The 22896-nt window shown below is 43.7% G+C and overlaps 1 protein-coding gene across 11 annotated transcripts in view; it reads left to right on the top strand.

The window, feature by feature from the left end:
• Positions 1–22896, top strand: part of AFDN (afadin, adherens junction formation factor) — a 508028-nt gene that overhangs the window by 327096 nt on the left and 158036 nt on the right. For all 11 annotated transcript variants that reach the window (XM_040429419.1, XM_040429420.1, XM_040429421.1 and 8 more), the window contains one exon: positions 11865–11945. In XM_040429419.1, the coding sequence (XP_040285353.1) occupies positions 11865–11945 (81 nt within the window). The remainder of the gene's footprint in view (positions 1–11864; positions 11946–22896) is intronic.

Genomic DNA, 22896 nt, shown 5'->3' with positions numbered 1-22896 from the left:
CTGCCATTTTAACCCAATCAGCCTGACATAATGATCTCCAGCCTTATGCTCGTCAACATTCTCACCTGAGTTAACAAGACGATTACTGAAATGATCTCAGCAGGTCCTTTAATGACAGCAATGAAATGCAGTGGAAAGGTTTTTTTGGGATTAAGTTAATTTTCATGGTAAATAAGGACTATGCAATTCATCTGATCACTCTTCATAACATTCTGGAGTATATGCAAATTGCTATTATAAAAACTTAAGCAGCAACTTTTCCAATTTCCAATATTTATGTAATTCTCAAAACTTTTGGCCACGACTCTACAAGCATTTTCGCAGATTCAAAGTTAAGGAAAGCCCGAATGCAGGAGATATTTTTGAGTTGGAGGCGGCCGGTGTTGGAAAGGGCTTGGATGTGCGGTCGGAAGGAGGGGGAGGAATCCAAGGTCACTCCAAGGCAGCTGATTTGGTTGACCGGGGATAGTGTACAACTATTGGTTGTGATAGATAAACTGTTGGGGGCGGTTGAGCAAGATGGGGGGAAAGATGATGAATTCTGTTTTATCCTTGTTAAGTTTTTAGAAAGCGAAAGGAGAAGGATGATATAGAAGATAGACATTGTGGGATTCTGGATAGTAAGGGAGTGACGTCTGGACCAGAGAGGTAGATCTGTGTGTCGTCAGCATAAGAGTGATACTGAAAGGCATGGAACTCTGAGATGTCCCAGGCCAAAAGTGTAGATAGAAAAGAGCAGGGGTCCTAGGACAGAGCCTTGCGGGACACCAACAGAGAGGGCATGAGACGAGGAAGTGGTGCAAGAGTGGGAGACCCTAAACGTCCGGTCTGTGAGGTATGATGTGATCCAAGAGGGGGCCAGGTCATTGATGCCAAGAAATTAGTTTGCAACGGAAGGGAGTGGTCAACCGTGTCAAAGGCAGAGGACCGGTCAAGGAGGAGGAGGATAGAGTAATGTTTTTTGGTTTTGGCTGTTAGTAGGTCATTGGTTACTTTGGTAAGACAAGTCTCAGTCGAGTGGTGGGGTCAGAAGCCAGGTTGTAGGTGGTCAAAGAGGGAGCAGGAGGAGAGGTGAGAGGACAGTTCAGAATGGAAATGTTGTTCAAGTAGCTTTGAGGCATACAGAAGAAGTGATATGGGGCGATAACTGGACAAAGAAGATGGGTCAAGTGAAGGCTTTTTGAGGATGGGTTTAATAGTAGCATGTTTAAAAGCAGAGGGGAAGACATCAGAGGTTAGTGATAGGTTGAAGAGATGAGTTAGGGCTGGGATAAGCACTGTGGAGAGGTTAGGGATGAGGTGGGATGGGATTGGGTCAAGTGCACAGGTGTTGAGATGTGATCTGGAGAGTAGAGTGGAGAGTTTTTCTTCTGTAATGGCGGTGGAGAAGCGGGTTTTGGGAGAAGAGGACCGAGAAGTTGTGTAGAGGGTCTGTGGGGACTGTGTACTGAAGCTTTCTCTGATGTTAACTATCTTTTGTTTGAAGTATATTGCAAAGTCCTCAGCTGAGAAGAGAGGAGAGGGTGGGGGGACAGACGGGAGTTAAGTTTTAAAATGTTGTTTAGGGCTGTGGGCCAGGGAAGATATGAGAGATAAGAAGTAGGCCTGTTTTGCATCAGCGAGTGAGGCTTTGAATATGAGGAGGGATTGCTTTTATGCAGTAAATTGATCTTAAGAATGGGATTTCTCCCATCACAGCTCAGCAGCCCTGGAAGCTTGTCTGAGTTTTTTGGGCAGGTTGTTTTGCCAGGGTTGTCTGTAGATTTTTCGGGTCTTGTTGTGTGTGAGGGGGGCAACAGTGTCCAGAGCTGTACTTATGGTGGTGTTATATCGGGTGGGGGCAGCATCTGGGTCTTGGAGGGAACATATGGTAGAGAGTTGTAGAAGAGCGTCAGCAAGCAAAAGTCGAGATATTTAAGGTTCCTGCGGGGTTGTGCTAGTGTGTGGACCCGGGGAGCAGCAGAAGAGACCAATGAAGAGAAGGTGAGTAGGTTGTGGTCGAATAGGGGGAGAGGTGAATTAGAGAGGTTATATAGGGAGCAGAGGAGGGTAAAGATAAGATCCAGAGTGTGACCATCTCTGTGGGTGGGAGCTGAAGACCACTGTGATAAACCGAAGGAGCAAGAGAGTGATAGTTTAGAGGTGTCAATAGGGATGTTGAAGTCACCCATGATAATGGTGGGGATGTCTGTAGAAAGAAAGTATAGTAGCCAGGTGTTAAAGTGGTCAAAAAAGATGGTGGCTGCGCCTGGGGGGGGGGGGGGGGTCTGTAAATGACAGCTAGTTGGAGGGAGAGTAGATTCAAACAGAGTGTACTTCAAATGAGGTGAGCGTAATGGAGGATGGCAGTGGAGTTGAGCTGTAGGAGCAGGTGTCTGATAGGAGAAGACCAACTCCTCCACCATGTTTGCAGCCGGGGCGGGGGGGATGTGAGTGAATTGAAATCCACTATATGAGAGTGCAGCAGGGGAGGAGCTGTCAGAGGGTGTCAGCCATGTTTCTGTGAGACCCAGAAAGGAAAGTTTTTTGGAGATGAAAAGTTCATGAATGTAGGACAGTTTGTTACAGACAGAGCGAGCATTCCATAATGCTCCTGCAAGAGGAACCAAAGAAACAGGGGTCAGAGGAATGGTTATTAGGTTTAAGGGGTTGCAGAAATTTGTAGAAGGAGATTTGTAGTGGGACCTAGAGGTGATAGTGGGTATTTCCTGAGGGGGGCCTGGATTTGGAGAGTTATCACTAGCAATAAGGAGAAGCAGAGAAAGTGTTAGTAGGTGAGAATAAGAGAGGGCATGAGGTATCTGTGTGTGTTTTACGTTGCCAAACAGGTTTGTGCAAGTGGTCAGATGAGAAGGTAAGATGGAGGAAGAGATGAATAGTTCCTTGCTGGGTGAAAGGATGTGGAGGTATTTCAGGAGGGTTTGTAAAAGTGGGAAGAGTAAGTAGAAAAAGTGAAACATTGTTTGCATTAACTAGGTTTGTAATTACCTGTGGTCACCTTCTTGTCCAATTCTGGTATAATTCGGTATGTGCCCTTAAAGAGTTGCACTTGAAATATGGTGCATTGAAAAGACTAAGGTCTGAAAAGACCTAAGGACTTACATTTATACCACTCAGTGTTCAATCAGGTGTGACCAATTGGGAGGGTGCTACATATGGCTTAATCAAGGGAGGACCAGATACAGGGTGAAATAGTCAATGTAAACAAATACTCAATAAATCCAGCAGGGAAAAAGACATTAAAGTTCAGTTCAGACATACCAGGAATTAGAAGGAAAGATTTTATATATTAACCGTTTATGTGGCCTAGACCCCATCCAAGTGAACAGAGCTTAGCTGTGCTCAGGCCAGTGATACTAGTCGTGACGTCACTGGGCCTGAGGTAAACAGAAAGACGTCCACAGCGCTCCTGGAGCGCCGCTCCCCTCTTAAACAGCTGATCAGCAGGGCTCCCGGGTGTCAGACCGCTGCAGATCAGGTGCTGATCTATCCAGAGGATAGATAATCAGTTTAAAGAACTGCAGAACCCCTTTAAGATATAAGATCTCACCCCTGTCCAGTCCAGAACTTTTCATAGAAACTGATTAGTTTGACAGAACCATTCCCTCATAAACCCATGCTGAAATGACGTTATATGCTTACTTTCATTGAGATACTCCAGAATAGCATCTCTTACAAAACAGTTTACCCAGACAGATGTTAACCTTAACAGCCTATAGTTTCAGGGCTCTGTTTTAAACATTTTTCTGCATATTGGCAGTATATTTGCTAAGAGTCAATTCTGGGGAACAGGCCCTGTCATTATAGAGTCCTTAACCGCCTCCGGACCGCCTAACGCAGGATCGCGTTCCGGAGGCGGCAGCGCTGCGCACAGTCACGCATATACGCGTCATCTCGCGAGACGCGAGATTTCGCTCAAAGCCGGCCCGCGCATGCGCATTGCGGGCCGGCAAAAGTTAGAGGACAAGTTCGTCACCAGCCTGCCAGCCAATGATCGTGGCTGGCAGGCTGGCGATTTTCAAAAAAACAAATCAAAAGCCATCTAACACATCATATTAGTAAATATGATGTGTTAAATGGCTTGTCTGCTCCTCTGCTGGTCCTTTTCGTCGGTTGGTTCCAGCAGAGGAGCAGAGATCACTGTGAGTACCCACCAACACTACACTTAGCCCCAGATCACCCCCCATCACCCGAATTAACCCCTTGATCACCCCTTGATCGCCCCTGTCAATCACCTAGTGAAAGGAAAAAAGTGATCAGTGTAAACTGTCACTTTTTTTTTTTCACTGGTATTGACTGTTAGGTTTTAGGATAGTTTAGGCCCCTTGGTTAGGTAGTTTAGCGTCGGTTAGCGCACAGCCCCCCGCACCACAGTCACTTATTCGCTGATTAGCGTATCGCTAATCAGCATTTGTACATTTATAGTATCTGTAAGTGATCAAAACTGATCACAGTCAGATCTATAATTGTATTAGTGTCACCTTAGCTCGCCCTCCACCCAAAACGCAGTCTTTGCCCGATCAGGCCTGATCGGTCGCCCACACGTGCGTTCACCCGCGCCGCAGTGACAAAAAATATTTTTTTTTTTGATCACTGCACAATCACTTTCCAAGCGCTGCGGCGATAAAAAAATCAGTTTTGATATTTTTTATCAACCGCAGCGGCCTCCGGTACTTCGCTAGCCTCCCCTTTGTAAGACAGGCTTGCTTTTTTTCTTGGGTAGTCTCAGAGAATACCCCTAAATTTAGTAGTCCAAATGTCAAACAGGGGGTATTCTTCTGAAGAGGCCTGCAGGATTCTGACCCAGTCGGATGAGGAATGGGAACCCTCATCTGACGAATCTAGCGGGTCAGAATACGAACCTGTAGAAAGCAGTGGCAGTCTGACCCAAAGTTCGGACGAGGAGGTCCCTGATAGAACCAGGCGTACCCGGCCCCGTGTCGCTAGACCACAGGTTGCGCAGAATCCGCTTCAAGAGCAGCAGAGTGGGGCTGGCGCTGTCGGATCACGTGGTGAGGCATACACCAGCAGCGCAGCCCTCCCTGGACCTAGTACCAGCACTGCCGTACAACATGGTGACGTGGCGAGCACCAGAAGGGCAGTTGAAGCTGGTACGGTGGCACGTGCAGTAGTTACCCCGTCGCAGCCACCGCACAGACAGGCCCGTAGAGCCCCTAGAGTCCCTGAGGTGCTGGCAAATCCTGATTGGCAGTCACCAACTTCAGCCGCACCTGTAGTTCCCCCTTTCACCGCCCAGTCTGGAGTTCGGGTTGAGACAGCTCAGATCGGTTCGACCCTGGGATTTTTTGAGCTGTTCTTGACTGCGGAGGTCTTGGACTTAGTCGTGGCAGAAACAAATCGGTATGCCACACAATTTATATCCGCCAACCCGGGAAGCTTTTATGCCCAGCCTTTCCAGTGGAAACCAGTCCAAGTTTCCGAAATTATAATTTTTCTGGGCCTTCTCCTCAACATGGGTCTAACCAAAAAGCATGAATTGCGGTCATATTGGTCCACGAACCCGATTCATCACATGCCCATGTTCTCTGCTGCTATGTCCAGGGCACGATTTGAGGCCATCCTGCGTTTCCTGCACTTTAGCGACAACACCACCTCCCGTCCCAGAGGCCACCCAGCTTTTGACCGGCTCCACAAAATTCGGCCCCTCATAGACCACTTCAACCAGAAATTTGCAGATTTGTATACCCCAGAGCAAAACATCTGCGTAGACGAGTCCCTAATACATTTTACCGGGCGCCTTGGCTTCAAACAATACATCCCAAGCAAGCGTGCCCGGTATGGGGTCAAATTGTATAAGCTCTGTGAAAGGGCCACAGGCTATACCCACAAATTTCGGATCTATGAGGGAAAAGAACAGACCCTGGAGCCGGTCGGTTGCCCTGACTACCTGGGGAGCAGTGGGAAGACAGTCTGGGACTTGGTGTCACCCTTATTTGGCAAGGGGTACCATCTTTATGTGGACAATTTCTACACAAGTGTTGCCCTCTTCAGGCATTTGTTCCTAGAACAGATTGGCTGCTGTGACACCGCGCGAACTAGTCGCGTGTGCTTCCCCCAACGGCTCGTTACCACCCGTCTTGCAAGGGGGAAGAGGGCTGCCTTGTGTAACGAAGAACTGCTTGCGGTGAAATGGAGAGACAAGCGTGACGTTTACATGCTCTCCTCCATTCACGCAGACACGACAATACAAATTGAGCGAGCAACCCGTGTCATTGAAAAGCCCCTCTGTGTCCACGACTATAATTTGCTCATGGGAGGGGTGGACTTCAATGACCAGATGTTGTCTCCATATTTAGTTTCCCGACGCACCAGACGCTGGTATAAGAAGGTGTCTGTATATTTAATTCAATTGGCTGCATATAATAGTTTTGTTCTCTACAGTAAGGCTGGGAGAACACGATCCTTCCTCAAATTTCAGGAAGAGATCATCGAGAACCTCCTGTATCCACAAGGTTCCGTGGCACCATCCACCAGTGTAGTTAGCCGTCTACACGAGCGACATTTCCCCAGTGTCGTTCCTGGTACCTCAACCCAACCGTCACCCTGAAAAAGATGTCGTGTCTGTAGCAGGAGTGGAATAAGGCGTGACACCCGCTATTTCTGTCCTGACCACCCTGCCCTATGCTTTGGAGAGTGTTTCCGGAAGTACCACACACAGGTACACTTAGCATAGGGATTGCATCTCACAGGGCTATTAGGGCCCTTTTACTCACAGCGCTTTGCACATTGTCACATGGGGAAGGAGAGGTTTGTCCTATAAAAGGTAAAAAAAAAAAAAAAAAAAAAAAGTAAGCAAAAAAGTTAACTTCAGTTCAAAAAGTTAAAAAAAAGTTTGTTCTGTTTAAAAGTTATTATAAAGTTAATAAAATTTATTGTGTTGCGGCCTGGTTTTTTCTTTTTTTTTTTTTTTACCTTCCAGGTGGACCAACCGATCGATTAGCTGCAGCACTGATGTGCATTCTGACAGAAGCATTGCGCTGCTGTCAGATTACACACAAGTCGGTGTATGCGGCGCTGCAAGACGAGATTTCTCCTCTGCAGTAAAAGATACGTTTGCCGAGGCATATGAGCTGAGGAGGTGGCGCGTGGCGGTGTTCATATGCTTTGGCAAACACTTTGTGTGTGTATGTGTATGTGTATGTATGTATATATATATATATATATATATATATATATATATAAATATATATATAAAATAATAATAATCCCGGCAATGATTTATTCATCCACATCGATTGATGTGAATGGATAAATCTGGTTTGCCAGGGCATACGAGCTAAGTGGGTATGGATGTTGGGCGGAGCTCCTATGTCCTGGCAGATGCCTTTCCCCTGCTTTTTTTTTTTTTGGCAGAGATTTTTTCATCCACATTGATCGATGCGAATGAAGAAATCTGTGCCGTTCATTTTTTCTTTCAGCCCAGAGGCTGAACGGAAAAAAAAATATCTCATTACCCGTATGCTCAATATAAGGAGAATAGCAGAAACTCCTAATGCTGGCCATACATGTAATGATTGCGGAGACCCTCAAATGCCAGGGCAGTACAAACACCCCACAAATGACCCCATTTTGGAAAGAAGACACCCCAAGGTATTCACTGAGGGGCATATTGAGTCCATGAAAGATTGAAATTTTTGTCCCAAGTTAGCGGAAAGGGAGACTTTGTGAGAAAAAACTAAAAAATATCAATTTCCGCTAACTTGGGCCAAAAAAATAAAAATTCTATGAACTCGCCATGCCCCTCATTGAATACCTTGGGGTGTCTTCTTTCCAAAATGGGGTCACATGGGGTCACATGTGGGGTATTTATACTGCCCTGGCATTTTAGGGGCCCCAAAGCGTGAGAAGAAGTCTGGTATCCAAATGTCTAAAAATGCCCTCCTAAAAGGAATGTGGGCCCCTTTGCGCATCTAGGCTGCAAAAAAGTGTCACACATGTGGTATCTCCGTACTCAGGAGAAGTTGGGCAATGTGTTTTGGGGTGTCATTTTACATATACCCATGCTGGGTGAGATAAATATCTTGGTCAAATGCCAACTTTGTATAAAAAAATGGGAAAAGTTGTCTCTTGCCAAGATATTTCTCTCACCCAGCATGGGTATATGTAAAATGACACCCCAAAACACATTGCCAAACTTCTCCTGAGTACGGAGATACCACATGTGTGACACTTTTTTGCAGCCTAGGTGGGCAAAGGGGCCCACAATCCAAAGAGCACCTTTCGGATTTCTCCGGCCATTGATTTCAAACTACTTACCACACATTTGGGCCCCTAGAATGCCAGGGCAGTATAACTACCCCACAAGTGACCCCATTTTGGAAAGAAGACACCCCAAGGTATTCGCTGATGGGCATAGTGAGTTCATAGAAGTTTTTATTTTTTGTCACAAGTTAGTGGAATATGAGACTTTGTAAGAAAAAAAATAAAATCATCATTTTCCACTAACTTGTGACAAAAAATAAAAAGTTCTATGAAGTCACTATGCCCATCAGCGAATACCTTAGGGTGTCTACTTTCTGAAATGGGGTCATTTGTGGGGTGTTTGTACTGTCTGGGCATTGTAGAACCTCAGGAAACATGACAGGTGCTCAGAAAGTCAGAGCTGCTTCAAAAAGCGGAAATTCACCATTTTTTTTGTTACCCAAACATTTTTTTTTAATCAAAGACATGTAGAACAATAATTTTTGAGAAAAATTTATATATGGATGTCGTTTTTTTTTGCAAAATTTTACACCTGAAAGTGAAAAATGTCTTTTTTTTTTTGCAAAAAATCGTTAAATTTCGATTAATAACAAAAAAAGTAAAAATGTCAGCAGCAATGAAATACCACCAAATGAAAGCTCTATTAGTGAGAAGAAAAGGAGGTAAAATTCATTTGGGTGGTAAGTTGCATGACCGAGCAATAAACGGTGAAAGTAGTGTAGGTCAGAAGTGTAAAAAGTGGCCGGGTCTTTAAGGGTGTTTAAGCTATGGGGGCTGAGGTGGTTAAGAACCGGTCCATACGAGACCGGGAGATGTCTGTGTGAGATAATCACAGATCTTGAACTCCGTCAAGTCCGGTAGTGCAGGGAGTTAAGGTAGCAAAGCACGGCCTGTTGCGGAGCTTCACTCAGCACGTCCTGCCATGTTGGCGCCGGAACCCGAAGTCTAAAAATATTTTTTTTATACGGCGAATAGTGTAATGGAAAAAAGGATCAAAATGACCAATTTGCCATTTTTAATTGCTTCTCTTACCCAAATTTTTTTTTATAAAATGTGATAACCATTTTGGAGTGTGAGACTTTATCAGTCGCTATAACTATAAAAGAAAGTTATGGGGGTCAGAATATAATGTAAATCATTGTAATCGTACTGACCCAGAGAATGAAGGGCATGGGTCGGTTTTGCCACAAACAGGATGCCGTGGGAACAAAACCTGTAAAATGGTGGAGGAATAGCCCCCCCCCCCCCTCCCCGAATTCTTCCTATTTGGAATTTTTGTTACCAATTCCGAATACATTGCGTGTCATAATAAATAGTCTCGTTTACAAGCTTCTCCCTGCTTGAGGGAGTAGCCCGGCTCTGTAAACGAGACGTCATAGCCTTTGGTGCCCGCCCCTCTCTCCCTCTCCTCACACAGCCTCGGTGATGGTAAGCGATCGCTCATGTGCGATACTTACCAGAGCCGAGGTGATAGATTTTCTCCAGCAGCAGCACCAGCAGCAGGGTATGTGTCTGGCTCCTTCCCTCACTTGGGCAAGTTTTCACGTTCCCCTCCCGCGTCTGGGGATTGTTATTACACCCCGGGCCCCCTCAACAAGTCCCCATTATACGGTTAATACCCCCCCTCCCGGGAAAAAAGGAAATAATTGTCCATCATATAGCTTAGATATAGCTATATCTGCATCCAAGATATATCTTTATCTAATCTGTAGCTTAGATACAGCGGTAGCTTAGATACAGCTATATTTCCATCTTATGGATTGAGCCGTAGCTGTATCTGAGCCGTAGCTGTATCTGAGCCGTAGCTGTATCTGAGCCGTAGCTGTATCTGAGCCGTAGCTGTATCTGAGCCGTAGCTGTATCTGAGCCGTAGCTCATTCATGAGGGAGAACTCAGGCATTGTTGTTATACGCCCCCCTCAGCATGTAAACACAGCAATAACAGAACCATGTAAGGCTACTTTCACACCTGCGTTCGGGTGTCCGCTCGTGAGCTCCGTTTGATGGGGCTCACAAGCGGCCCTGAACGCAGCCGTCCAGCCCTAATGCATTCTCAGTGGAGGCGGATCCGCTCAGAATGCATCCGCCTGCCAGCGTTCAGCCTCCGCTCCGCTCAGTGAGCGGACACCTGAACGCTGCTTGCAGCGTTCGGGTGTCCACCTGGCCGTACGGAGGCGAGCGGATCCGTCCAGACTTACAATGTAAGTCAATGGGGACGGATCCGTTTGAAGATGACACTATATGGCTCAATCTTCAAACGGATCCGCCCCCATTGACTTTCAATGTAAAGTCTGGACGGATCCGTTCAGGCTACTTTCACACTTAGAAAATTTTCTAAGTAATAATGCAGACGGATCCGTTCTGAACGGATGCAAACGTCTGCATTATAGGAGCGGATCCGTCTGATGAAACATCAGACGGACCCGCTCCGAACGCTAGTGTGAAAGTAGCCTTAGGCCTCTTTCACACTACAGTATGTCCATTTCAGTGTTTTGCGTTCCGTTTTTCACTGATCCATTTTTCCATATTTTTTTTTTCGTTGTGTTTCCGTTTCAGTTCCGTTTTTCCGTTCCGTTTTTCTGTATGGCATATACAGTATACAGTAATTACATAGAGAAAATTGGGCTGGGCATAACATTTTCAATAGATGGTTCAGAAAAAAACGGAACGGAAACTTGCAAACAAGGAAACAGTCCGCTTAAGTGCCGGGGTAGGTGTGTGGTTACACCCGCTTGAAATTTGTAGTAGCTTGATGTCTTTAAGCGGACTGTTTCCTTGTTTGCAAGTTCATAGCTCACATTTAAAGTTGATCGGAGGTACGACTTCCTGCGCTGATAATACGTGGGACGCCACGTTAAGCGCAAAAAATCCGAACACTTTACTGCTTCCAAACAGTGAGTAATCTATCATAACCATTATATTATCACAGTGCACTAGCTAAACACTACTGAGCTATAACTGTGAAAGATTATATGCAATGAATCGCAAAGGACAATATTTCTATCTCAGCAAATTCCTATATTGAAAATATCGCTGATAAACTGCGGATTAACACAGAGACTGTATTCACTATTATTTTATAAACTGAGACTCGGTAGTATTGAAATGGACATTATATCCACTACTGAAATCTCAGATTGAAGTACACATTAACCCTTGGCATGGCTATATTTTAAGCATGTATTTTATGATTTTAGAGCGATAAGGTACCATATTTTGCATATTATATTAAATTGTATTTAATAAATTTTTAAAACTAAACATCGATTAGCGTTGGGTGTGAATCAGATGCAGGTGTGCCCCTTTTACATATTTTAATTTTTTTCCCCATACCTCGGATAACCCCTTTAACTCACATGTACAGTATATACCGTTATTTATATTATATTAACAATACTATTTTGTACCAAATTTGTCAGAGAGCTGAAAGGTGGACCCTCATTGTAGACTCCTCTGGAGGGCCCAAAGTACCCCAGTTTAACACTGGGCTGCAGCAATGTCGATCAGTGATGTACTAGAGTTTTATTGTAAACCTGTATCAAATTACTAGAAGACGAATAGCATTCCTAAAAACGTTATTGAATATTTAGTATTTTTTTTATTCTTTCGTAATCCGATTTTTGTTGTCTTATTCCTCTTTAGCTGTTAAGAAAAGACCCTGAAATGATCACTGTGACTTTAAAGAAACAAAACGGCATGGGATTAAGCATTGTAGCAGCAAAGGTGAGCGAGTCCATTTATGATTGGTTAAAGGGAATCTGTCACCCTGATTTTGGACCATTATCTACAGTAATGGTGGATTTAGATGCAGATAATCGCTTAAGCAATCACAGGCATCAGCGACTAAACGATCAAACGTTGTAGCAGACAACTAGTAATTCAATTAAACGATTATCGTGCATTTCATTAATGACAACCAATGATTGTACTTGTTCGCATTACTATTTCAAGACATTGAGCGAGCTTTTTTTGGTCGGATAGCTCCATTGTTAGAAACATTTACGTGAAACAATATTCATTCATCAACCGCTTGCGTTGGAATCGTAATGATTATCTACTCATCTAAATCCACCTTAAAACATTAGTATTGCAGATACTTCTGTATTGTCATGCATTGGCTGTAAGTGTATTACACACTGTAATACCCTTACAGCCTTCCTGCCTATGAGATCCAGGGGGCTGGATCTCTCAGGCTGTCACGGAAGGCAGCCCAGATGCCTAAGGAAGGCATCGGGCTGCCTGCCATGCCATCGGGTCCCTGTCACAGCAGCGCGGGGACCCGATGGCTGCTCCCTTCCTCCATGGACATCGCACATCCCGCGATCTGTGCAGGGGTTAATGCGCTGGCATCTGTGATTTCACCGATGCCGGCACATACAGCAGGGGTCCTGCTATCAGTGACTGCCGGACCCCTGCCGCTGATCGGGCGTGCACAGCTCCTGCACCTGCCCGATCAGCGCGCTGTAATTCATGTGGCACTGGGCGTGAAGGGATTAATCGAAGTGCTGCAAAGCGCTTGGATTAAAGCTTCTGCCCTTGCACTGCTGCTGTCAGGGACAGTGCAGAGCCCAGTAATCCTATTTAGAGTGGTCCCTTGCCTACGATCGCTCCGATTGGTTAGTCTGTTGGTTTCAGGCCCTGATCTGCACTTTGCAGAGCAGAGCCTCAAATCAGGCATTAGCTGATCTGTGCCCCCTGATGTGTGTCTTGCCTCCCCGGTATTTACCCTGTTCGCAATCTGTGCACAGTACTTTTAATTTTGCCGACCGTGTCTCCAACTGTGCCGCCAGTGTCCCTAACTGTGCCGGTCTGTGCCATCTGCCCCCCCCGCCCCCCGTTGATGTCCTGCAGAATGTGAGGGCGGCGAAGAAAATAAATATCCTTTTCACATATCCACTCATTTATAAAAGATTTTTAAAAAATAAAAAAAATACTCATGATTGGTATCGCTGCGTCCGTAATGACCTGATCTATAAAATGATTGATACTAATCCGACATCGTAAATGCTATAAAAATAAAAAATCTATTGCAGAATTGCAGTTTGTTTTTTGTTTTTTTTGCCCCACCTCCCCAAAAAATGAATAAAAAGTGATCAAAAAGTTATATGCATACCAAAATGGTTCCATTAAATACTACAGCCCATGCCGCAAAAAATGAGCCCCCACACCGTTACATTGATGGAAAAATTAAAAAGTTATAGGTCTTCGATTTGGTGATGCAAAACAAGTGATTTTATGATATAAAAGTGGTAGAACATAAATAAAACAATATAAATTTGGTATCGCCATAACCGTATCAACCCACATAATAAAATTATCTTACCAAATATACCACATGGAGAACCTTATAAAAAAAATAAAAAAAGTGATCAAAAAGTCATATGTACCCAAAAATCATACCATTAAAAACTACAACCTATCCCGCAAAATATGAGCCCCCACACAGCTCAATCAACAAAAAAATATAAAAAAAAAGCTATGGCCCTTAAAATCTATTTCAGCAATTTCCACATTAGAAAATGCTCATACCGCTCCTTTCCTTTAGAATTCTGCCGTCTGCTCATACAGTAGTTTACGACCACGTATGGGGTGTTGCCATATTGAGGAGAAAATGGGTAACACAATATGGGGTGCATTTTCTCCTGTTATCCCTTGTTAAAGTGAAAAATTTGGGCTTAAGCGACTTTTTCTTGCAAAAAATAAAATTTTTCATTTCACAGCCATGTGTTTCTAAATTTTATGAAATGCCTGTGACGTCACAGTGGTCAGTAAACCTCTCAATAAATTATTTGAGGGGTATAGTTTCCACAATAGTCACGTTTAGTGGAATTCTTCTGTAGAGGTTTAAATATGACACGACTCCCAAAAGACATTCCAGCTGCTCTCCTAAAACCATATGTTGCTCCTTTCCTTCTGCGCCCTGCCGTGTGCCCATACAGCAGTTGACAAACATAAATGGGGTGTTTGTGTAAACTGCAGAATCAGAGTAATAGATATTGATGTTCGTTTTGCTGTTAACCCTTGCTGTGTTATAGGAAAAAAAAATTCAATAAAAAATCTGCACAAAACTGTAAATTGTCAATTTTACCTCCATTTCCCTTTATTTCTTGTGCAACGCCTAAAGGGTTAACATAGTTTGTGAAACCAGTTTTGAGTAATTTGAGGGGTGTACTTTCTAAAATGGGGTCATTTATGGGTGGTTTCTAAGGATCTCAAAGTGACTTCAGAACTGAACTGCTCCTTGAAAAAGTCGATTTTGAAAATTTTATAGAAAAATTGTTTCTTAAAGGGAACCTTTCACCTAGAAAATGCATATTAAACCGCCAGCAGTACCATATTGCAGTCTGTAGTATGAGTATAAAGGTGTCTGTGTCTTTTCTGTGCAATGCGGCAGAAGTCTGTAAAAATACTTTTATTCAACGGGCCATGCTAAACGATAGTCTTGAAGTCAAGGGGGCAGCGGCTTTCTCGCCTGAAGTCAAGCGCATTAGGAAAAAAATGCGTTATTCTATGAAATGTTAATATACTATTTCAAGAGTCAAACACTTTAAAAAAAATATATATAAAAATAGTTTTTGTGTCTCAATTAACTTTTATTTCTCTAGCGTTAGAGCTGTGTGAGGGATTTTTTTATATTATTTTTGTGAGCTTAATCACTGTGCAGGTTAAATAATACAGTTTTATAGTTTGGGTAAGGCCTCTTTCACACTTGCGTTGTCCGGATCCGGCGTGTACTCCACTTGCCGGAATTACACTCCGGATCCGGAAAAACGCAAGTGTACTGAAAGCATTTGAAGACGGAACCGTCTTCCAAATGCGTTCAGTGTTACTATGGCAGCCAGTACGCTATTAAAGTCCTGGTTGCCATAGTAGTAGTGGGGAGCGGGGGAGCAGTATACTTACAGTCCGCGCGGCTCCCGGGGCGCTCCAGAATGACGACAGAGCGCCCCATGCGTATGGATGACGTGTCCATGTGATCACATGATCCATGCGCTTGGGGCGCCCTGACGTCACTCTGGAGCGCCCCGGGAGCCGCACGGACGGTAAGTATGCTGCTCCCCGCTACACTTTACCATGGCTGCCAGGACTTTAGCGTCCCGGCAGCCATGGTAACCACTCTGAAAAAGCTAAATGTCGGCTCCGGCAATACGCCGAAACGACGTTTAGCTTAAGGCCGGATCCGGATCAATGCCTTTCAATGGGCATTAATTCCGGATCCGGCCTTGCGGCAAGTGTTCCGGATTTTTGGCCGGAGCAAAAAGCGCAGCATGCTGTGGTATTTTCTCCGGCCAAAAAACGTTCCGTTCCGGAACTGAAGACATCCTGATGCATCCTGAATGGATTTCTCTCCATTCAGAATGCATTAGGATAATCCTGATCAGGATTCTTCCGGCATAGAGCCCCGACGACGGAACTCTATGCCGGAAGACAAGAACGCAAGTGTGAAAGAGCCCTTAGAATGGATGTTTTCCCTTTCATCCTCTGACGGCATACCATACCATGAGAGATGACCCGCCTCCAACCAGGTAGGGACAGGAAGTATAAATTAGACCCTCCTCCAGCATATCCTCAGTGTCTTCCTGTCCCTCCAGGTAGGAGATGGATCATCCTCATGGCACATGCTATGAGCCCGTTTCTGTTCAGGCAGGCAGAGGCGGTAAGAAGAAAGGAAATGCCTAGCACATGAGGGAAGCAGACAGCACCTGTGCCCTAGTTGGGTATTGTGGGGCTGTAAAGACTGTCAGGACCCCTGCTCCTTACCTCCCACATGGCGTGTCGGGCGTGGAGGTCCATGTGCGACCGGACACTCAGGGAGTCCCTCCGGTCTGTCCAGCAGCTCCGCATTGTGATCCGATAGTTTTGGCTCTCGCAAAGAACGCCACCGGAAGTCCTATGCAATTCACGTGCATTGCAACCGGAACTTCCGCCCTGTGGAACGCACGCGGTGGGGGGCGGAGCAGCAAATCGGCATGCTGATCATGGCGGAAGTCGCCCACTGATCTGAGGTCTGCAGGTGAGAGTATTTAAGGGGGGTTTGTGTTGAGAAGGTTGCTGCAACATGTCTGAACAACCTGGCCAGATGGAAACCTCCCAGGGACCCTCTATTGTAAGTAAGGTCCTGGGGGTTGGGTGAGTGCTGGTTGTATTACCTTGCTAACCCCAGTATGTGCCTCTCATCTTTCTCTTTCCCCCCCCTCAATGACTCTCCCTGTATGAATGCAGAGTGATAAGGATATAGTTCAGAAAAAAGCTAGTCCAAAAACAAAAAAATGTGTTGTGTTCAGCTAAATTGCCCGACGCTTATAACAAAAAACTTTGCAAAAAATGTACCTCTAATATGGTGAACGGGATGTTATACGGGAAGAAATGAGATCTGCTATGGCAGAAAATCCGGTCGTTACTCCTGGGACATCTAGCTCGTTTTAGGATCTGTGTTTAGAGCATCTCCCTGCCATCCTCTGACTCAGAGCCTGAGTCTGATTCGGAGGATGAAGATTCCGAAATCTCTTCCGGGTCTGATTCGGAGTATAAAAACTTCCTTTTTTCCTCTGAGGACACGAAGGAGTTAGTAAAAGCCATTAGGGCTACTATGGGGCTCTCACATGAGAAAGTGCAGAGGTCTGTCCAGGACCAAATGTATAGCAGTCTAGAACCAAGGAAAAAGAGGGTATTTCCGGTCCATAAAAACATGATGGAACTAATTAAAAGAGAATGGAAATCCCCAGATAAAAAACTTTGTCCCAAAAACAATGAAACGTCGCCTCCCATTCTGTAAAGAAGACGAGGCCCTATTAACAACTTGCCCCAAAGTGGATGTATCTTTATCCAAACTAGTGAAAGGGGCTAATGCTCTCCCATTTGAAGAACTGGGGACCTTAAGGGATCCCATGGACAAAAAAACTGATCAGGTCCTTAAAAAAAATCTGTGAGGCCAGCACAGCATTATTCAAGCCTAATCTGGCGGCCACATCTGTATCAAGGTCTTTAAAACAGTGGCTGTTACAGTTAGAGGTTCTCCTGAAAGAAGGAGCCTCTTATGATACTTTAAAAGACTCCTTTCCCCTACTAGTGAAAGCAGTTGATTTTCTGTCAGACTCCACGGCAGAGTCAGTCAGAATGGCCGCTAAGACCTCGGGCCTAGCAGTTGCAGCTAGGAGAGCTCTCTGGTTAAAATCCTGGTCCGGTGATACCGGTTCAAAAACGAGGCTTTGTAGTTTGCTCTTTCATGGGAACCTACTGTTCGGCCAAGATCTTGAATCCATCTTAGAAAAGGCCGCGGACTCAAAAAAATCATTTCCCAAAGATACAAATAAAAGGAATTTTCCCTTTCGTAAGAATTAAAAAGGGACTTCTTTCCAGGCCAAGAGAAACTATAGGGACACTCCTTGGTCAAAAGGGAAAAATCAAAAAAGTGCTAACAGAGGTTTCCTATTTACCCCAAGAAATACAGATTCCACTAAACAATGACAGAGAGGTAGGAGGAAGACTGAAGTTATTCTCAAAACAATGGGAAAATATCACAACAAATCCCTGGGTGTTAAACATCATTTTAAAAGGTTACAATATTACTTTTCGCCTTCCTCCTCCCCCAAACGTATTCAGAATAACCCCCATCCAAAGATCGGCTGTGTTTCAAAAAAATTTGGAAGGGGGGATTCGGGATTTGTTGACCCAAAAGGCCATTGTCCCGGTTCCCCTCTCTCAACAGAGGAAAGGTTATTATTCAACCGTTTTTCTGGTAAGAAAACCAGACGGGAAATCACGACTAATAATAAATTTAAAAAAATTAAACAAATTCATAAAACAAGTCCGGTTCAAAGTCCGGAGATTTTTTTTGCATCAATCGACCTAGAGGACGCTTATTTCCATATCCCAATTTGCAAGGAATCACAAAAGTTCCTCCGCATAGCGGTTTTCCTAGGGAAAAAATTGTCATTTCCAGTCTCAGGTGCTTCCATTTGGAATTACCTCCGCACCAAGGGTATTTACCAAGGTAATGTTAGAGGTGGTGGCCCACTTAAGAAGATGAAATATCCTGATATTCCCTTACTTAGATGACCTGTTGATCGTAGGCAATTCAGAAATAGATCTCAAAAACAACCTGTTTTCGACTTGCCAAACCCTGTACCATACAGGGTGGCTAATAAATTGGAAAAAGTCAAATCCTTGCCCATCCCAGAACCTAACCTTCCTCGGGGTTCGTCTAGATACGATCCACCAAGAGACAGTTCTTACAGACCAGAAGGTAATGGGGATAAACGGAAAGGTAACAAATTTCCAAAACCAACCTGTATGTACGGTCAGAGAAGCAATGAAACTACTGGGCTCTGACATCATGCATCCCGGCCGTAAGATGGGCTCAGTTCCACACCCAGATCCTGCAACAATGGATTTTGGAGAGTTGGAACAGGAACCCGGAGTCTCTAGAAGAAATAATTAAAATTCCCGGACCAGTGTTTCAGTCGCTACAGTGGTGGAAACAATCAAACCATCTGTTAAAGGGAGTTCCTTGGAACCCCGAACACTTAGTCATTATCACCACAGATGCAAGTCTTTGGGGATGGGGAGCGCATTGTTCTCACCTCTATTCCCAAGGAGAGTGGTCTGGCACTCAAAAATCTCTCTCGCCAAATCAAAAAGAACCCACGGCAGTCTGGGAAGCGATAAAGGCATTTGCCCATCTTGTACAAAACAAAGACGTTCAGGTAAGAACGGACAATACAACAGTCGTCGCTTACCTGAACCATCAAGGCGGGACAAGAAGCTTAGCACTGGGCATTCTAACAGAAAAAATATTCTCCTGGGTGGAGATTCATTTAACATCCCTATCAATCCATCTAAAAGGATCCCTTAACATAGAAGCAGACTTTTTAAGCATAACTTCCTTAAAAACAACAGAATGGAAATAATAATAATCTTGAACCAAGAGGCGGAGGTCCAAGTGGAGTAGGAAGTTGAGGTGTTCCACAAGAATTAAAGGAAAATGGAGGTGAAATGTAAAAATGTTTGTAGATTTTTATTTTTTTGTTAATCAATTTTTTCTTGTAACACCGTAAGGGTTAACAGCAAAAAACCTCAATATACATTACTCTAATTCTGCAGTTTACAGAAATTCCCCAATAAAGAAGCACCATATGGTTTTTGGAGGCAGATTTTGCTAGAATGGTTTTTGGGCACAATTTTGTATTTGACCTATAGTGGAAACCCTCAGTCACCCCACTTTGGAAACTTCACCCCTCAAAGATTATATTAAGGGGTTGTACTGAGCACTTTGACCCCATAAGCGTTTTACGGAAAAAGTTTCATTTCTTTCAATAAAATGTTTTCACAAGGGGTAACATGAGAAAAAGCACCCCATAATTTATCTATTTTCTCCTGAATACGGCAACACCCCATATGTAGTGGTTAAAGGGGTTATCCGAGTTAACTTAATTTCTCTCTATGGCTTTATTTCCCCTATACATTAGTTTTCCTAAATAACTTGCAGTACCTATCTTGTGCCGTTTCTCTGCTACACTAAACAGTCATGTGACCGCCCACGTCATCAGCTGTGACGTTCCGTTTACATGGAGCTCTCTGCTTGTCGGAGTGACTAAGCCATGTAAACGGAACGTCATCAGCCTTGGCCACGCCCCCACCTCTCTGGATTACAGTCCGTGCGGCTGTGAGTTGATCGCGCATGCGCAATCCTCACTTGTGCCGCGGCTACCTCAAAGTTCCTCCCTTCGGCTAATAGGTGATCGCATATGCGCGATCATCAGGCCAGGCAAAACCAGCAATAGCTTGGGGCCCCGAACTGGTTGTGGCCCCGAGCTGGCCAAGCAGAGTAACAGTCAGAAGATCCATCCAATGGTATAAAATATTCTAACCCCCAGGCGTTCCCATGGTGACGGGGACGCTTGCCTGGTTAGAATATACCATCGGATCTGAGTTTTTCGAGCTCAGTGAGATAGTAAAAAACTCAAATCCGATGGTATATTCTAACCCCCAAGCGTTCCCATGGTGACAGGGACGCTTGCCTGGGGGTTAGAATATACAGGGCACTGTAGTGAGCTCTTTACTTGCATTCTTGGCTCTGTACTCCGGTAAAAGCAGAGCAGGCAGTTCGGGGGGCGGCGCTCACTCACTGTCACTGACGTCACGCGCCTGCTCCTCCCACTAGGCGGAGCAGGCGCGTGACGTCCGTGAATGAACGCTGCCTGCACTGCCTGCTGTTGTTACCGGAGCTCAGCCAAAGTAAGAGTCTGAGACTCATAGATTTCAAAATAATAATAAAATAGCTCTGCATAGAAAAATGAAGTGAATGATTAGTACTGCTGCTGTGAGCGTCGGGGAGGGGGATCTGTGGATGGCACTGTAGGGGGATCTGTGGTCTGTGGATGGCAGGCAGTGTATGGCAGTGCCATCCACAGATCCCCCTACAGTGCCATCCACAGATCCCCCCTCCCCTAAACAGTGCCATCCACAGATCTCCCCCATAATCTTTTGCCTGTGTGAGATATAAGATGTTGACGTTTATGCAAGGTCAGTATGTGCAGAGCAGGGTGAGGAGAAGGTCAGATCAACCCCTCCCACAAATATTCATGAGGGAGAGATGAGTCATTGTTGTTACTGCTGCATGTAAACACAGCAATAACAGAACCTAGAAAAGGTGTAAAGATCTTTTTTTTCCCCCAAAAATCAAGCTTGACTAATGTATATGTATATCCTGATTAATTTTGTTAGGTTTTATTTTTTTTCCCATAACTCGGATAACCCCTTTAACTGCTGTGGGGGCACATGGCAGATCTCTGAAAGGAAGGAGCGCTGATTTTGATGGATTGGTTTACGGGGGACAATGGTTTTATTTTATTAGTGTTTGTCTTATGTGGAGGTTAATTTTTTTTCGGGATGAGTTGACGTTATCATTTTTACAATTTTGGGGGTGTACATGACTTTTTGATCACTCGATATAATGCATTTTGTAAGGCGAGGTGACACCATTTTTTTCTTTTTTCTTTTTACAGTATTCACCTGACAGAGTATATCATGTGATATTTTTATAGACCAGATTGTTACAGACTCGGCAATACCCAATGCGTCTATTTTTTATTAAGTTTTACACAGTGAAAGCATTTTTGTGTTGCTATGTTCTGAGAGCCATATTTTTTTTAATTTTCTGTCGATTGTCTTAGGTAGGGTCTAATTATTATTTTTTGGGGAAATATGGTTTGGTACCATTTTGGAGTACATACGACTTTTTGATCACTTGGTATTATATTTTTTTTGTGAAGCAAGAATGCCTGTTTTGACAGTTTTGTTTATTTTATATTTGATACAGCGTTCACATGATATATATATATAATATATATATATATATATATATATCATGTGATATTTTTATAGATATTTTTGTTGTGGATGCGGCTATACCCAATATGTCTATTTTTATTAAGTTTTACACAGTAAAAGCATTTTTGACAAGAAAAATATATTTTTTGTGTTGCAATTTTCTGAGCCATCTTTTTTTTTTTTTTTTTTGAGCAATTGTTTTCGGTAGGGTATAATTTTTTTTTGCTGGAAGAGACGACTGTTTACCATTTTGGGGTACATACAAATTTTTAATTAATCGGTATTACACTTTTTGTTTGGCATGGTGACCAGAAAATGGCTGTTTTTTTTTTTTTTTAGTTTTTATTATTTTTTTACAGCGTTCACCTTAAAGGGTATATTATGTGATATTTTTTTAGAGCAGGTTGTTACAGATGCCTAATTTTTTTTTCTTTTTTTTTTCTTTTTTTAACTTAATTTTGGGTACAGGATGTATTTTTTTTAACTTGAAACTTTACATTTTTTATTATATAAAACAATTTTATTTATTTTATATTTATTTCAACTTTTGGGGGTCTTATCCCCCTGTACAATGCATTACAATACATCTGTATTGTAATGCATTGGCTGTAAGTGTATTACACAGTGTAATACACTGATAGCAAGCTTGTCTGTAAGACGCAGGCGGCTGGGTCTCACAGGCTTACATGGAATGCAGCACGATGCCTATAGAAGGCATCGGGCTTCCTTTCCGACCATCAGAGATTTGATGGTTATAATGATGCATAGGACATTTAAGGAGGAGGTGACATCAAGCGTTCGACTGTGGAACGCACGTCGAACAATCGAGAATGGAACATGTGGGCCCAGCTAAGTTTTGTTATTTACCCCCATCTGATTTTTATTTATGGTAATTGACAGGGGGTAAATGGGTTCGGAGTTTGGAGTAAGGAATTCCCTGAGGAAGCTTAAGTTGGGGTTGGAGCTACAATGGTCGGTATTTTATTTTGATCACCTATTCCCCTTTGGGCTATTCCTATATACTGCACAGTTTTATATTTATATTGACTCTGTTTGAAGGTATGCGTTAACAGAGGGAGTTGCCAAATTAATGTGCGTTGAGTCCAATAGTGGAATTAGTATTATGATTACATGCCCAGTGTATCTTCATTTGCTGTATATGTATGCCACTGTTAAATGACAGATTTTAATATTATCTAAGATGCATTAATAAAGCTTTTGATTTTTTTGAAGTAATATGGCCGGTGTGGGAGTTGGTTTCTGAATTGGTGTGGTGAAGTTGTTCTGAACAACACACAGGGTTACGTGGTTGGGGTGACCATCCTGAAAAAAATCGAAATAT

Source organism: Bufo bufo, chromosome 4 (assembly GCF_905171765.1).
Source record: "Bufo bufo chromosome 4, aBufBuf1.1, whole genome shotgun sequence".
In the NCBI taxonomy this organism is placed as follows: Eukaryota; Metazoa; Chordata; class Amphibia; order Anura; family Bufonidae; genus Bufo; species Bufo bufo.
Note: the sequence above shows the minus strand (reverse complement) of the source record. Positions and strands in the feature narration are given on the sequence as shown.